This window comes from Monodon monoceros, unplaced genomic scaffold (genome assembly GCF_005190385.1).
Source record: "Monodon monoceros isolate NGI ecotype Baffin Bay Population unplaced genomic scaffold, NGI_Narwhal_1 Super_Scaffold_10, whole genome shotgun sequence".
NCBI classification, from domain to species: Eukaryota; Metazoa; Chordata; class Mammalia; order Artiodactyla; family Monodontidae; genus Monodon; species Monodon monoceros.
The window spans coordinates 33223509-33239202 of NW_021703766.1; the positions used below are offsets into that span (position 1 = coordinate 33223509).

General features: G+C 53.1%; 1 protein-coding gene across 1 annotated transcript in view; it reads right to left on the minus strand.

Moving 5' to 3' along the window:
- The window catches only part of NKD1 (NKD inhibitor of WNT signaling pathway 1), an 86175-nt gene extending 84137 nt beyond the window's left edge, over nucleotides 1-2038 (minus strand). The window contains exons 1-3 of the mRNA XM_029213552.1: nucleotides 1780-2038; nucleotides 1625-1657; nucleotides 810-943 (exon numbers count right to left, since the gene is read on the minus strand). Of these exons, the coding sequence (XP_029069385.1) occupies nucleotides 810-943; nucleotides 1625-1657; nucleotides 1780-1804 (192 nt within the window). The 5' untranslated portion in view covers nucleotides 1805-2038. The remainder of the gene's footprint in view (nucleotides 1-809; nucleotides 944-1624; nucleotides 1658-1779) is intronic.
- Between the last annotated feature and the right edge of the window lie 13656 nt (nucleotides 2039-15694).

The following is a 15694-nucleotide window of genomic DNA, read 5'->3' on the forward strand; positions in this document are numbered from 1 at the left end:
ATCAAAAAGTTGATTCATCCTTTGATCCTTGGCTTGCTCGAGTTCCACGCAGACCATCTGAAAGCCCTGTGCAGAGCTCTGGAGCCCACAGGACATCTGTGAGCGCCAGCGCCAGGCCAGGAGCTGAGGCTGGGCTCACTCACTCCCCCGCCGCATCTACTGCTCCCCTAGGAACAGCTCCAGCCTCAGGGACCCACTGCGGGAGGGCTAGGGCAGGCCCAGGCTACAGCAGAATGAGGCCCTCTCTCCTTGTGGGCCAAGCCACGGGGTCTCCCAGATCTCAGTACCCCCCAAGTTCTGCCCGCCACCAGATCACAGCCGGCTCTACTGGGGCTGCAGGACAGATAGAACTGACGAATGTCACACACTTGGAACACATTCAGAGGCCGGCACAGTCCTGCCTTCCACCCAGACACCCCCAGATGCCTTCCCACTTCCCTAGCCCCAACTCCAAATCCACCTTTGAGCGCTGGCCACAGAAACAAGGTAGAAGTCAGAGCAGGCCCCCAGATCCCTCCAGCGCAGACAAGCTTCCCCATCAACTGGACCTGCACCACCACATCACCTAGGACATTCCCACCCCCCACGGCAGCCCTCTGCCCCCAACTGAACAGGAGACTGCCACCTGTGTCACCAATAAGGTTCCCCAAGGCAGGGGGTGTACAGGGTCATATTGGTGGGTCAGGGGCAGCTGAGAAGGGATTTCTGAACTTAGAAGCTGCGCCTAGAGGGTGCTAAAAGTTGGGGTTCGGGGGGTAGGTATGGAGAAGCATCTCTGAGGTTGAAAGGGACGTAGGTGGGGATCGTACCCGCGTTCCTCTGCCAACGGTGCCAGCCGCCCGCAGCTGTCGGGATCCGGAGCTGCCACCCGGGCAGCGCTGCCTCCCGATCCACTCCTCAATGCCTTTCCGAGCCCAGGCGGCGCTCGCAGCGAAGCTGTCACCTGAGGCGGGGACGACACGAAGCCCCTGAGTCTGGCCCCTAGGCTGAAAGTTACCCGAGAGAGGAGAGAAAGAGTGGGCGAGGCAGAGGCAGCAGGGACCCGGAGGGTGTTGGGAGCCGCGCACAATCCGAGAGAAGGACGCAGGTAATCAGGAGAAGGGAGTTCAGCGAAGCCCCAAGAGCGGGGATCCAGAGCGGAGCCAAGGGGGAAGCAGGACCCCAGGAAGACGCGTCTGGGGATCAGAAGAGCGAACGCCAGAGGCCAGGACTGAGGAGGGGAGGGATGAACACGGGGTGAGGGGAAGAGGGGAACTGAGCGTCGGGAGAGGGGGCGCAGAAGCCAAGATCTCGGGAGAGGGGGCTGAGGGCCAGAAAGAGAGGGCGCAGGCTCTTGGAGAAGGGGCTTAGGAGCCTGAAAAGGGGGTGCAGTGAGTGCGGGGTCGGGGTACCGCAACAGGAGGGGTTGAGAGTCAGGAGAGAGAGCACAGGATAGCGGGGAGGGGGTAGGATGGACAGAGGAGGGGACACAAAGTCTGCTCCAAGGAGAGGGTTTGTGGGACTGGTGACTGGAGTAGCGGGTGGGGGTGGCCCTGGTAATAAGATCCGCGGGCTAGGCCATTCCGCCGCCGTCCGCGGTGCTTCCCAGTCTATCCCCCCCGGTCCGTGCCCCGCGCGCCCCTACCTTCCGGGCTCTCCCTGCGCTTGCACACGGCGGCTGCAGGCACATCGCGCGCGGCGGCGGCGGGAGCCGGAAAGAAAGGAGAGGCAGAGAGTTAGCAATCGCGGGGACGAGGGCGGCGGGGACCAGGGGGCCGGCACGCGGGCGGGGACACTGACCCGGCTTGGAGTGAAGTTTCCCCATGCTGGGGGCGCTGCGGGAGGGGGCGTCCCTAAGCCATGCGCCCGGCCCGCGGGCCCTGCGGCTCGCCGCGCCGCGCCTCGCTCTCCTCCTCCTGGAGCAGCCCCGAAGCCGAGCGGATCCTGAAAGGTCGCCGCGACACGATCCTGCCGCCGTCGCCGCGGCCGGACTGACGCCCGGGCGCGCCTAACCCCTAGCCCGCCGCCGCAGCCTGCGCCTCCCCGCGCGCCCATTGGCCGGGCGCGGCACATCAAAGGCGAGGCGGGCCGCGGAGGGAGAAGCCTGGGGGCGGGGCCGGCGGGCTGGGGGCGGGGCGTGGAGAGGCGCTGCAGGGCTGGACACAGCGCCCCCCTCCAGGCTGCGGTCTCTGACCCGGGCCTGGGGCTGGGGACCCGGGACTGGGGACCGGGGGTGGGGGGGTGATGGGAGGCGGAGGAGCTCTGGCCAGGAGGAGTATTGGAACAGACACCCTCTTGGGTCCTGCCCGCTCTGCAATAACCGCTCCTCTGGCTCACGGGGCTGTGCGTTCCCTCCGCTCTATTTTTTCTGGCAGCGGACAGGAGGACTCAGCGGCTCCACTTTACAGGTGATGAAACTGAGGTCGGAGAAGAGACGCTGCTTGGAGCGCCCGCAGCGTTGCCCCTTTCGTTGCACGATCGGACTTCTGCAGAAAGTGTTCGCTCATTACCCGCCCCGTGCCCGCCCACCTTCTCCTCCGACTCTCTACGTTTTGATTTGGTTGTGCAGGAGAAGCCCCCACTGCGCCTCCGGCCAGCTGTGGACCCAGCCAACTCCCGGCGGCTACAAGTGTCCGAAAGCCACGAGCTGCCAGCCAATCGCTGTCCCCGCATCCCGGGGCCCGTGGGTGCCCGCCGGGGGTCGGGGCGCGCTGCCAGCTGTGCAGCCCGGAAGGGGGTAACCGCTGGGTCTTTGATCTTCCTTGGTTTCCGCTCCCCGCTGCAGTTCGCCAGACCAAGGGCTTGTTTGTTTTGTCTGGGGAGGTCTCTGCGGAGGGGAGGGCGACATCAAGGGGTTCCACTCCACCTTTGTGGTTCTCAGAGAGAACGCCTGCTCTTCTAGGGACGCTGTGAGCCTGTTAAGTTCGTCCTGGTACTCGGTAGCCTAGGCGTGGGAAAAGAAAACTCTGTGCTAGGACTGAATTCTCTGTGTGAGCCTCAGTTTTATGGTCTGTAAAATGGAGGCTCAATTCTGCCCTTCTTGCCAACTCCTTAGAGGGGCACTGCCGAAAAGGAAGATAATGTGAGCAACAGATGTAATTTCCAAATTTCCTAGTAGCCACATTTTTTAAAAGAAGTCAAAAAGAAACATTAAACTTATTTTAATATATTTTCTTTAACTTGATATATCAAAAATGCTTTAATTTCAACTTATAATGAGATGTTGTACATTCTTTGTTTTGCACTGTTTAAAACCTGGTGTGTATTTTACATTTAGAGCACATCTCAACACAGACGAGCCACATTGCAAGTGACCAATAGCCATGGGTGATTGGTGGCTACTGTATTGGACATCATAACTCTGGAGCATCTACATGTCTCAAAAGGATATTGGGAACTGCGTGGCCCTCCAGAGTCATAAATCCCTTCACCTAACAGTGTCTTACTTCCATTCTCCAAACTTGCTTTCTACACACCCATTTGTGTGGAAATGAAGGCTAATCTTATAAGCAGGTACATTAACGCTCATAGCAGGCTGGTTTCATTTGAGGAGTGCTGGGACCCCCCAAAACATTATTATTGTCCATTTTATATTGCAGTTCTCTATTCAGTACCTACTGTGTGTCAGCCATCGTCCTAAGTCATGTATAACTCTTACAACCACTGTTTGATGCAGGCTCATACTTATTCTACAAAGGAGGGAACTACTAGGCTCAGAGAGGTGAAGTCACGTGCCCAAGGTCACACAGCTAGGCAATGACCTGCTTAGGAACTGAACGCAAGCCTCTTGATTCCATTGCCCATGTTGTTTTTACTACACCAGGCTGTCCCAACACTGTCCAAACTTAACATTCCACCATTAGAGAGAGAGTCACCCATCTGGAAACAAATACTGATTCAGTGCCAGCTGTGTGCCAAGCACTGTTTTAGGCACTTAAGATATATCAGTGAACAAAACAAACAATCCCCACTCTCATGGATCTTGCACCCTACTGGGAGGAAGACAGAGAAGAAACAAGAAACATAATTGAACGGGCAAACAGTATGGTAAGTTAGAAGGCATCACCAGCTATAGCAGTGGTTCTCAACTGTGGGCAGTTTTGCACTTTGGTGGACATTTGGCAATGTCTGAAGGCATCTAGCAAGTAGAGGCTAGGGTTGCTGCTAAACATCCTACAATGCACAGGACAGCCACCCAAAACAAAGAGTGATCCAGCCCCAGGTGTCAATAGTGCCAAAGGGAGAACCCCTGAGCTGCAGGGCAGGATGATAGGGACCAGAAGTAGGAGGGAGGTGGGGGGCTCTGTGTGTCTGAGTTCCAGTAGGAGCTTTCCTGCAGACCCCTCCAAAGGAAATGGAATTCGGTTGGGGGTGCTCTCTGTCTCTCTCACCCCCGCCCTCCGCCAGCGCCAGGGTGCATCTAAATCAAAGCAAAACTCTGAGCGGTCTTTCTCACAGTGCTCAGAAAGTTGGTTACTTCCTTAAACCGGTCATGGCTTTCTTCTTGCATGAGAAAAAAGTATCCCCTCTTCCCCTTGGGAATTTCTTTTTACAGTTCAAAAAGAGATAAAAGCAAGAACTAAAACTGCAGTTACCATTTTAAGTCTTGGGGGAAGTAAATCCCAAATGTCCAGCCCAGACGCAAAGCCCCCCTCCACCTTCAGCCTGGCCCTTCCCAGCCCAGCAGGCGCCTAGGACTTCGCTGCTATTGGAATCGTGACACGCCCACCCCCACCAACCTGGCCCTGGGGGGAGACACAGGAGAGGTGGGCCTGGTGGTAAAACCTCAGCCTGTCCAGGCCTCTGAGGAGGGGCTCCCCAGGGGCCACCAACCCACTGTCCACCTGGGGTGGCTATTCGGCCTTTGCCGTTTTCCTGCCGCGCCACTCACTGTCTTTTTATGTGTTTTAATAATTTATCTGGCCCACTTCTTGGGCTGTATACTTACGGTGACACATCTTTTTCTTTGAAGATTTCCCATCCTGTAGGGGAGGAGAATGGGGAAGGAAGGCAAGGAAGAGATAAGAGAGAGATTATAACAGAAACGGGTTTCATGGGGCTTGAGATTTAGCAAGGCTGGTTTAGGTGAAATCTGTTAGACGTGGAGTTGGGAGGTTTAAAAAAAAAAAAATCACCCTGGTTGGCTGCCCCACGCTTGCCCCCAAGATAAGCCATCTGCTCTGGCCCCCTTTGAATGCCACTTCCTAGAGGAAGCCCTCCTTGACCTTCCCATCTGAAGAATTCTGACCACTCTGAAAGAGCCAAGGTCCCCTCCCCTCTCTCTCCACTTGGCACTCCTTATTTTTTAAGGAGGGAGCTAAATTTCCCTCCTAGAGTTTGGGCTCCTTGAGGTGGGGTCTTGTCTGACTCACATCTCTAGATGCAGTACCCAGCATTGCCCATAGGAGGTGCTCTATATAAAACGAGAGGAACCGGCCCAGTCCCATCTCTACCCTGTGACGCGTTGTGATCAGTAAGAGGGTGGGAGGGCTTCCAAGAATATGATCTGGGGTATACTGAAGAAATAATGAATGCCCACATTTTGCTGGTTTCCCCCTAGGTCCCGGGCGTTGCTTCATTCCACAGGTCCCTGGTGAGTTTCGGCATTGCTAAGTGCCAAACCTGGTTTGGGTGAGAAGAGGAGAGTTAAACTATCCTGCATGAAAAAGTCACAGGAACTTTCAAGATGGCAACCAGGAAAGGGAAGGGAAGAGTGGCAAGGGAAAGCGTATGAGTAGAGAGTGACGAATATAAGTGCCTAAGAAGGGGCAATCCAGTGAGGTAGGGGCAGCCAATTCATTTTCAGGACAGTGAAGTCTAAAATGTGATTGGCAGTTGTCACTTGCCCTGCTTTGTTCTGTAAGCGCCCTTCATCCCTCCAAATCTTGGCAAAATCCTAACCACGTCTTTGGGGTAGTGGCAGAGGACAGAATGAAGGAACCAGAAAGACAGCCCAACATTGATCCTTCGTAGGGCAACAGGTCACAGTCTTCCGAGTGGACATGTTCATCAGCAGGAAAAGATGGGAGCAAGAGGCAGCCGGGAGGAACGCCAGCCCCAGCATCAGTCCTTGGAGATGAGGTGGGGGGGGGGGGCCGGGCTTCCCCCCGGACAAGGGGTAGGGTCCTCAAGCCACTCTGTTCAGGTGTTAGAGGAAAGACTCCCCAAAGACAGCTACTTGAGCCTAAATGAATTGAATTTTTGTGCCACCGACACATGCCAGGTCAAGGGTGTCTCAGCAAGTTCAGAATGCAGGCTTCCCAGGTGACCTCTGAGGAGGGAGACAGCCGGCCCGGCCTTATGCTGCCCCTGCTCTCCTCCAGTCCCTGCCTCTCTGCTGCTCTCCAGGCTCCTCTGAGAAGCCCTTCCAGTCACAGCACCACTCTGTCTACTTCCCAACTTCTTTCACAAAAGGGAGAAAGAAACTCCCATCTCGTTAAGGCTTTGTTTTTCAGTTACCATCTGGGCCTAATCACCCAGATGCACACAGTCTGCACATCCACAAAATAGAAGGAAGTGTCCAGCACTATTCACTATTTGCTGAAATGGGTTCCAGTGAACACCATAATTCCAGTGAGATGCTCTTATTGTGTGAAAGAAAGGGCTCCGTAGGAAACTTTGGGCAGCCCTGGCCTAGAAAAGGGAGACAGGTTCCTTTTCTGCAGGACTTGTCAGAACCTTCAGTGAGTAGCGAAGCTTTGTGATTCTCCAAGAGGAGGGCATCCTAAGGAGTGTTTTACAAACTCACTGGACCGGGGAATCCTTTATAAGAGGTGCAAGTGAAAACAGATGTTCATGGAACATACTTTGGAAAATGCTGGACTAGGTGGCTTCTAAGTTTCCTTCTAACCTGAAATTCCAAGTACTAAATCCAGGGACCTAGCTGAGGAGGGTGACAGGAAGGAAAGTTCACTGGGAACAAAGCCAGTGCGGGGAGGCTCCCTGAAGGAGTACACCCGCGTGTTTATGATGTGCATTTAACATGTCTCAGAACGCGTACGTCTACCTCCAGGCCTCTGAGCAATCAGACACCTCCCATGCATGAGGCTCCACGTGGGGCTTCTTAAGGCCAAAGCGCAAGGCAAGAAGGAAAAGCATCACTGTTACAAAGCTCATGGTCAGTTTGCCTGCCTCACCTGCTTTCCCTTCAAGCTTAGCCTCCCCTTCCCCCTCCTCCTCCTCGGTCCCCACCACCACCACCACCTTCTCCTTCCATCCCACAGAGCACAGCTTCATGGTGGCCCTGCTGCCACGTTGGTACCACATGACCTCTTCATTCCCTGGCCACAGCTGATTGGATGCCTGACCCATGAGCCTGACCAATCAGGATCTTTTTGCAGAATTTGAAGAGCAAGGCCCAGGGCCTGGGGTCTGTTTGCTGGTGGTCTTTGAAGCTGAAGGGCTCCATAATCCCAGAGGCTGGAGCAGCTGCCGGGGAGTCCATGTGGGCTGATGAACAAGCAGAAAGAAGCAGGAGTAGAAGCAGTCAGAGACGGGCAGAGACAGTAAACCAGGTGGAGAGAGATGCACAGACAGACAGACACACAGACTGTCTTGGTCCCTGATACTACCTGTTCCCAGCTCCTAGCCTTGTTAGTTCTGCCTTGTATGTTCTGTTCTGATCTTGGGTCCCTGAGAGACCCTTGGTCGCTCTGTTTTAGGCTGGGGTCAAAGAACCAAGATGAAAGTTCCCTGGAATTTAATATGCATATGAATCCCCTGGGATCGTGTTAAAATGCAGTCTGGGGCGGGACCTGAGAATCTGCATGTCTAACAACCTCCCAGATTAGACTGATGCTCCTGGTCTGTAGACTGCACTCGAGGCTCTAGAAAGTGAAGGCTTCTCAGCAGCTACTAGGGTTATAGAACTTGCTTCTTCATTGAGTAGGTAGCAGTACTGGGCAGGAGAAGGAGAGACAGACGTCAGGGAGGAGGGACCTGAGAAATAAAGGTGTTCTCTTTTATTAATTAAGTCGTTCAACAAAGATTTGTTGAAGGCCTAATTTACACTACGCTGTTATGTTAACAAAACAGACAAAAATAAGTTAGTGAAATATACAGCGTGTCTATGGGAAAAATCACGTAAGAAAGAGGGAGATGAAACACCAGGGGAGGGGTTGCAATTTTAGGTAGAGGGGTCAGAGGGTAGCCTCTGAGCAAAAATGTGAAAATGAGGAAAGGAACCATAAGGACACCAGGGGAAAGCAGGTCCAGGTAGGGGGAGCAGCAAGTGCAAAGGTCCTGAGGTGGGGACATGCCAGGAATATTTTGGGAACAAGGAGGCCAGTGGCTCTGAAGCAGAGAAAGTGAGGGGGGCGGGGAAGATGAGGTTGGGAAGTGACAAGGTAGATCATAAGAACCCTGTGGGCCTTCGCAAGGGCTTCAGCTTTACTGGAGGGAGATAGGCGCCATTAGAGGATTGTGACCAGGAGTGAAGGGGCTGCTGGGTTGAGAGCAGAGTGTGGATGTGGGGCTGGTGGCAGGAGACCAGGCAGAGGCAAGAAGACCAGCCAAGAGGAGATGGCAGCAGCCCTGGCAAGACGTGATGGTGGCTTAGACCAGGGTGATGGCAGTGGAGGAGGTGAGAGGTCGGAGGCTGAATGCATTTGGAAGTTAGTGGCAACAAGTAGCTAATACACTGGCATGGGGTGGGAGAGAAAGAGCAGAGTTAAGGAAATTGCCAAAATCATTGGCCTGAGCCACTGGGAGAAAGAAGCTGCCATTAACTGAGATGATGAAGCCTGTGCGGGGAGCTGTCTGCAGGGCAGGGAAGCTCAGGGCTCAGTTGGAACACGTTATTTTGAGAGGCCTTTTGGGTATCCGAGCAGCCAGGTCAAGTAGGCAGTTGGATCCATGCGCCTGGAGTTCAGAAGCTGCAGGCCGGAGAGCTGCACCTGGGTGTCCTAAACCTCGAGAGGGAATTTAAAGCCTGACATTGGATGAGATCCCGTGAGGAGAATGAGTGCAGACAGAGAACAGAAGAGGGCCAAGGATAGAGCAAATTCAGGGACTGGCAAGTATCTGCCCATCTCCTCGGAATCTCAGTGGCTCCGCAACTTCTTGACCCCATCCAGTTTACATGGGCTGCCCTCCTAGAAAACCCCTTGCTCGGTAAATCCTTCTCACACCTGCTCACCCCACCCCTGAAGCCCTAACCCATCCCCCCCACCCTACCCCCACCCCCGCTCCCCAGAGCAGGCAGGATTCCTGGCTCAGCATCTCAAGTCTCAAAGCAGTTCTTTGTTCAAACCAGCCCTAGAGATAAACCAGACAATGTGCGTGAAGCGCTCTGGGCGTCCAGCTCGGGACGGTGGATGCCAGCTGTCTCTGATGAGGTGCTTAGAGCAGGGCACCCTGCCCTCCCCAAGTCAGCCATGCCTACGACTGCCTCACACCACCGCGGGCCTGGCCCACAGTTGGGGCTTTAGAAATGTTCACCGTAGGCAAGAGTGACTGAGCAAATGGGCCCGTCTGACCAGGGATGACACTGTCTCCCACGGCATCTCCTGGAGTTCTCCAAAATCCCCTCCCACATCACTTTTGTTTCTTCTGACTCGGTGCCCAAGAGAAGGTCGCTGGCTCTCTGTTGCTCCAAGCAGCTTTTACCCGCATCACAGCAACCCCCAGCCAAGGCAGGAAGGCCCACGGAGGTGCTCAGACACCCCACCACCATCATCCCATCTCTCTGAAACCACTGGGATGAGGGTTTTCTTCTCCACAGAACGGAGAATTCTCCATTTGCATCTTCCAACAGAGAGCTGGGGTACATCCTCCACCTGGCGCCTCTTTTAACATCATTGTCTGCGGACTTCTCTGGGTGACAAGTATCTTTGTACTGAGCCCCGCTCCTCGGCCCCTCCCTCTCTCCCTGGGTTCTGATTCTTTCTCACAGGCTTCCGTCTGCACAAAGGGACCATTGAGAGGCAGGCCATGGGACGCCGCCTTTGATCTGGGGTTCTAATAACGTGTGTATGTTTGTGTCCCAAAACAATGCAGCAGCCTCGCTGGATGGATGGAGCCGGGGGTGGGGGGGGGGCGGGGGCGCGGGGAGCAGAGGAAGGGAAAATCAGCAGGATGGTTACAGTGGAGGCTTGGCCGTGAGCATCAGCACGTTGGCTGGCACATTCGGAGAGAACCTCTGCTGAGTCTGTCTGGTGAGGTACACTTGTTACACGGACAAAAGCCCTGGCACGGCCATGATTTGCCAGACCCAGACCTGAGAGGTCACCGGGACTGCCCAGGAGCTCCACAGAGCTAGCGGCCACAGGTACACCAGGGGAAGGTCAGGAAACACAAAGGAGGGGTTTGGACAGGTAGAGCTGGTGGCATCTGCCTAGTCTAAAGGGCCAGCTGCAGCTCAACGCCAGCCCAAGGGCCCATAGTTGCTGGAGCTTTTGATTTTTCAGGAGTAGCTGCAAATCCAGGTTTCTAAGTGAAATCTCCAAATTTTAAAATATTGGCAGCTAACTTAAAATTTTTTAAGTCATAGTGTAGGCCAAATGAAACATGTGTTCCTCCTAGGATCCAGCCCCTGGGCACCAGCTTCACCCTCTGCTTAGGTAGATTCATCCAGAGAAAATGTACATTGGAGACAGGCAAGGTGGGGGGAAGGCAATAATTCAGACCAGGCCCAGGCTCTCTCCAAAAGGGGAAAAGAGGGGAGATGAAGGCAGAGTGGTGCCTCCTGCCCCAGTGTCCCCCAAACCCCCTCTCTGTCATCAGCATTATTCCTCCAATCTCTCGTCAAATGGGTACCAAGTCCCTCCAATGTGCCAGGACTGGGCTGGGTGCAGGGAATACAGGAACGAATCAGAAAGGACTCTATAAGTCCAGGCAAGCAGGCAGAAGTATGGCAAGCTAGGCTGTGCTGAGGGCTCACTATTGCCAGGCTCTGTGTGAAGGGTTATATGCATTTTGTTACCTCACAGAATCCCTACGACCCCCTGGGGAGGAGGGACCGATGATTACCATCTCCGCTTTATAGGTGAGGAAATGAGCTCAAGAAGAATAACAGAACTTCTCAACAAAGTGACAGAGACTAGGTTCCCCACTGCCTGCCAGCTGAGCCCTTGCCTGTGGCCACTACTATACACTGACCTGCAAGATGGATCACCCAGGTTTATGCCATATAACTCTTGGTGTTGTGCAGTGTGTAACCTGTGCAACTGTACATGCCAACCCTGTAGTAGAACAGACAAATTACAACAAATTAAGTGTTCATCAAAGTATATATAAAGCCCAAGAATGCTGAGGCTGGGGCCTCCCCCTGAGAACCTCTTCCCAGCACAAATCTTGCTCCTTGAGAAGAAAAAATTTCCTCCTTTGCCCAGACTTTCCACCTTCCATGGGTACCTGAAAGAAGCAAAGCAGAACATTAGCACTTCCTGGCTCCAATATTTGCCCTCAGTTTTCTCATCTGTAAATGGAGATTATAGCTAGGAAGTAATTCTAACATCCCTGAAACAACTGGAGATGGATTCTAGGCTAAACAAGGTAGCTCTGCCTTCTTCACCTGCCAGGTGGGTAACCTTGACCTGCTACTTACCCTTACTTCGTCCATCTATAAAATGGCAGACAGCACCCGGCTCAGGGCGGGCTCTCGGTAAGCATCAGCCATCGTTAATGTTGCCTAACTTGTCATCATCACCTCTGTGACCTTCCACCACCGGGACCATGCTCCGGAGGCGCCGTGCCCCCCTCCCGCATAAAAGCATCCCATGGTTCCCGCTCCCATCAGGCATCAGACCAACTCTTTCCAAGGACTCACTGGGCTGCACAGCACAGCTGACCTTTCACGTCTGCAACATAGGAGTAAGGTGACGGAGCTCCCACACAGGGTGAAGTGGGATCGGGCCCACCGTGTCAGCTGCCCTCCAACCTGGGGTGCTCTTCCCCTGAGCAGGGGGGCTGGGGCCAGGGCTGAGGCTCCTCCATCCATTGCCTTGGATTTCTCCAGGGAGGACGCTGGGGAGGAGGGCTGGTCAAAACCCTTTATCCAAGGTTGGCAGGTCAGGCCACTGGCCTCAGAAAGAAAAGGAAAGAGGAGGGAAAGGCTGAAAATTGGGCCCAGAAACCCCTCTCCCTCTGCTCCCTGCTCCTCCTCTAAACCCTTAACCTCCCTCTTTGTAGGAGGATGCTCTCAGGGGCCCAAATGGTTCAGGCAACATGCAGAGGACTAGTAAACCTTTAAAAAGCTCCTCAGCCTCACTAAAATCCTGGAGAATGGGAGCTAAACAGCAATCAAATATCTTGAAAGAGATTTGAACAGAGGAGAGCTGTCATCCTTCTCAAACCCGGTGCCCCCTTTACACAAGTCAACATTTTAATGCACATGTAATATTCTGAATATCTCTAACTTCAGATGAAAATCATTCAGCTTTCAAAAACTTTTAAATGCCAAGAAAAATGCCAGCTTTCCTGTTCTTAAAAATTAGCAGTATGTGCCGGCATGCCAGAGGCAAGTGTTGGGATGCCCACTCTCCCTCTCATCTGCCCAGGCCTCCCTGAGCTCCAGCCTCTGGCCAGCTCCTCAGACACCCAGGTGGCCTCCTGACTCTGTCCTCTCGCTGCTGCCCCACTCACTGCTGTCCCCACTCCGGCCACCTGCTCATCCTTCAGCCCCAGCCTGGATGTCACCTCTTCCTCTATAAACCAGCAGTCCTTCTCCTGTCTTAGTCCCCAGCTGGAGCCCTGGGGGGTTCGTTCCTTCGAGCCAAGAGGCTTAATAACACACTTACTCATCCCCAACTCTCACAGCCCCCAGAGGGAATTCTGGGGCCAGCTGTTAACATACTAATCAGAAAGGAAGTGCCGAGGCTGGGGCTCGCAGGATGAGCAAAGAATGCGGATCCATCCCACGTTTAAGTGGCTACCCTCTGAAGATGAGTCCCAAACCAACTCCTGGCCACAGGACCAACTCCATGTAGCCTGTGGAACCCGTGTGGTGACAGGGTGTCTGCACTGACCACCCCACCCACCATACACTGGATGCTAAGTTCAAGGTGATCCACTGAGGGGGCTGTCATCAGGCTGCCCTACACCCAGTGCAGGACAGGCACCATGCTGGGTGCTCTAGGCAGTGCTGAGACAAACCCAACCTTGAGAGATGAGCACACAAGAGCATGGATGGAGGTGAATCGTGAGCTAAGGTATGGGAAGGCTTAGCACAGAGCCTGGCAAATAGCAGACATGCGGTACAAGGGATCTCATCATTATTATTATAAGGACACCAAAAAATAATGTTTTCTTTAGGACTCTTTGGTTGTAAGTGACAGGGACAGAAACCCACTAAAACTAATCCAAGCAAAAAGGAACTTTATGGGCTCACATAACCCAGGTTCTGGGAGGACAGATCATGGGCAGCTTCAATTTATAACCTGACAACCTTGGGTTGAGAGTAAAAAAAGAATTATTCTACCCCCGCTCAGATGAGAAAAATCCTGGGGAAGGACCCTGATTGGTCTAGCTTGGGTCATGTACACATTCCTGGACCAATCACTAGAGGAGTTTGGTGGGTCCAACTGGCATCCGATGGCCAGCTTCTTGGCCAGATGGAGTTGATTGGCAGCTCCGTCTCCATGACAATAGTGGATGAGAAGGAGCAAGTTCCCTAAAGGAAGGGGGAAAAGGGGACATTATCTTACCTGAGGAAGTCAGAATGTCCTCAGAACTCCACCCTTCCAATACATGAACTCAGGGCCTGTCAAAGAGGTATTATCCTCACTTTATGGATGGGGAAGGTGAGTCTCAAATCTATGAAATAACTTGCCCAAGGTCACATGATCTGTAAGTGGTGGCCCAGGGACTCAGTCTAGGAACGTCTGCCTCCATAGTTTTCCTCACATCTAATCCCTTTCTTTCTTCAGGAAGAAGAGAAAGATTGACCACGCACAGGCGCTCACGTTTCCGCAGTGTAGTTGGCTGCCTGCCTGGGCTAGCCCAGCTGTGTCCAGAGCCAAGCTCGATCTTTGGAAAAGTTTTTAAATGGGTGAACTCGACCTCTTGAAATTGACCCCTGGGAAAGCAAGAGGGAAGATAGTAGAGACACAGGGATGAGAGAGCGAGCAAATTGAAGAGCAGGTTAGCAGCTCTCCTTGACCTTGAAACAGGTGACTTGGAGACCAGAATCCTCAGGTCTAAAGGAAAGCTGGTTCGGTGAGGGAACCAGAGGGGGAAAAAATACTTTAGTGAAAAAAGGATAGAAATATATATATCATACCTGACCCAGGGCTGCCCTCCGAGGCCTGTTCTCGATGTTGAGAAAGAGGATTTTTGGATTCTCTCCTGTTGAGTAGGACCATGAGCCCTCCCTCTCCAGATGAGCATGGGCCTCCAAAGATGGAGGAAAATGATGAAGTGGACGTTGCCATCAAGACTGATCACCTGGGTCGACTGACACCACCGGGAGGAAGCCAGGTGCCACCCTTGAGGGCAAATAATTCAGTCTCTCATGATATAGGCAAGAAATTTACTTTTCAGAACAATCAGAGGCCAGTCTCTGTCCCTCTTCCTGAACTGCTCACACTACATCTTAGTCTGGTTTCTGCAACCCTCTTCTCCCAGGAGCATCCAGTACTTTTCCTTTTCTACGTTTTTGCTATCCAAACTTACCTCTCCTGTGGCCTCTTCATTTAGTGCTCTACCAGGGGCCCGGCTAATCTATCTGATGCCGCTGGAATGATTGTAGTTGTCCTGGGTAAAAGTGCCAATCACCTTTCCTCCCCAGGGGACACACTTAATACACGACAGAGGGATTGTTCCCTAGGCTGGCCCTAGGGTTTGAAGTGGCCACCCCAATAAATCCTCATTGCCAGGATTTCTGGGCATCCCAAGTCTTCCTTCCATGCCCAATGAGGTGCTAGCTCCTGTCCATTCTTTTGAAATCTCCCTTAGATCTGCATCCCCTCCCTCCACACTGCCACTGTCCGGGTGTGACTGATTAAAGATGGCCACACATGATTTGTCACTCTCCCTATGGAGCACAGGTGTTTATTTTCCTCCTTGAGTCTGGGCTGGCCCTGTGACTGTTGAACCAACGGAGTGTGGGAGAAGTGAGCCTTGCAAGTGTTGGGCCTAGACTTTAAGAGGACAGGCAGCTTTTGTTTTCTCCCACTTGGAATGCTCACTTCTGGAACATTCCCTCCCAGAACCCATTTGCAATGCTGGAAGCCCAAGCCATATGGAGGGGTCATGTATCTCTGCAAGTCAGCAGCACCAGCTCAGCTTCGAGCGGACAGCCGGCAACAACTACCAGCCATGGGAATGCGCCATCTTGGACGTCTAGCATGAAAGAGTCCCCAGGTGACAGCAGTCCCAGTCGATATCACATGAGCAGAAGAGCTACCCCACTGAGCCCATTCAACCCTCAAAATCACAAGAGATAATAAAATGGTCGTTTTAAGTCGCTGAGTTTTCTGGTGGTTTGTTTCACAGCAATAAGTACCTGAACACCAGGATCAAGATTTCATCTTTCCTGTTGGAATTATTTGCTAACTAACTGATCTCGAAGCCTCCACACCCATCTATTTCCCAAGGCTATTTTCCAGACCCAGGACTGAGGGTGTCATTCTTCTGCTCAGAAGCCTTCAACGGCTTCTCACCGGCCATAACAATAGCACTTAGCCCTAGGGAGTGCATGTCAGAATTACCAGGGCATCTTTATCAAAATACAGATATTTCATTCAAAGGCTTGGAATCAGGGTATCAGATGGTGAAA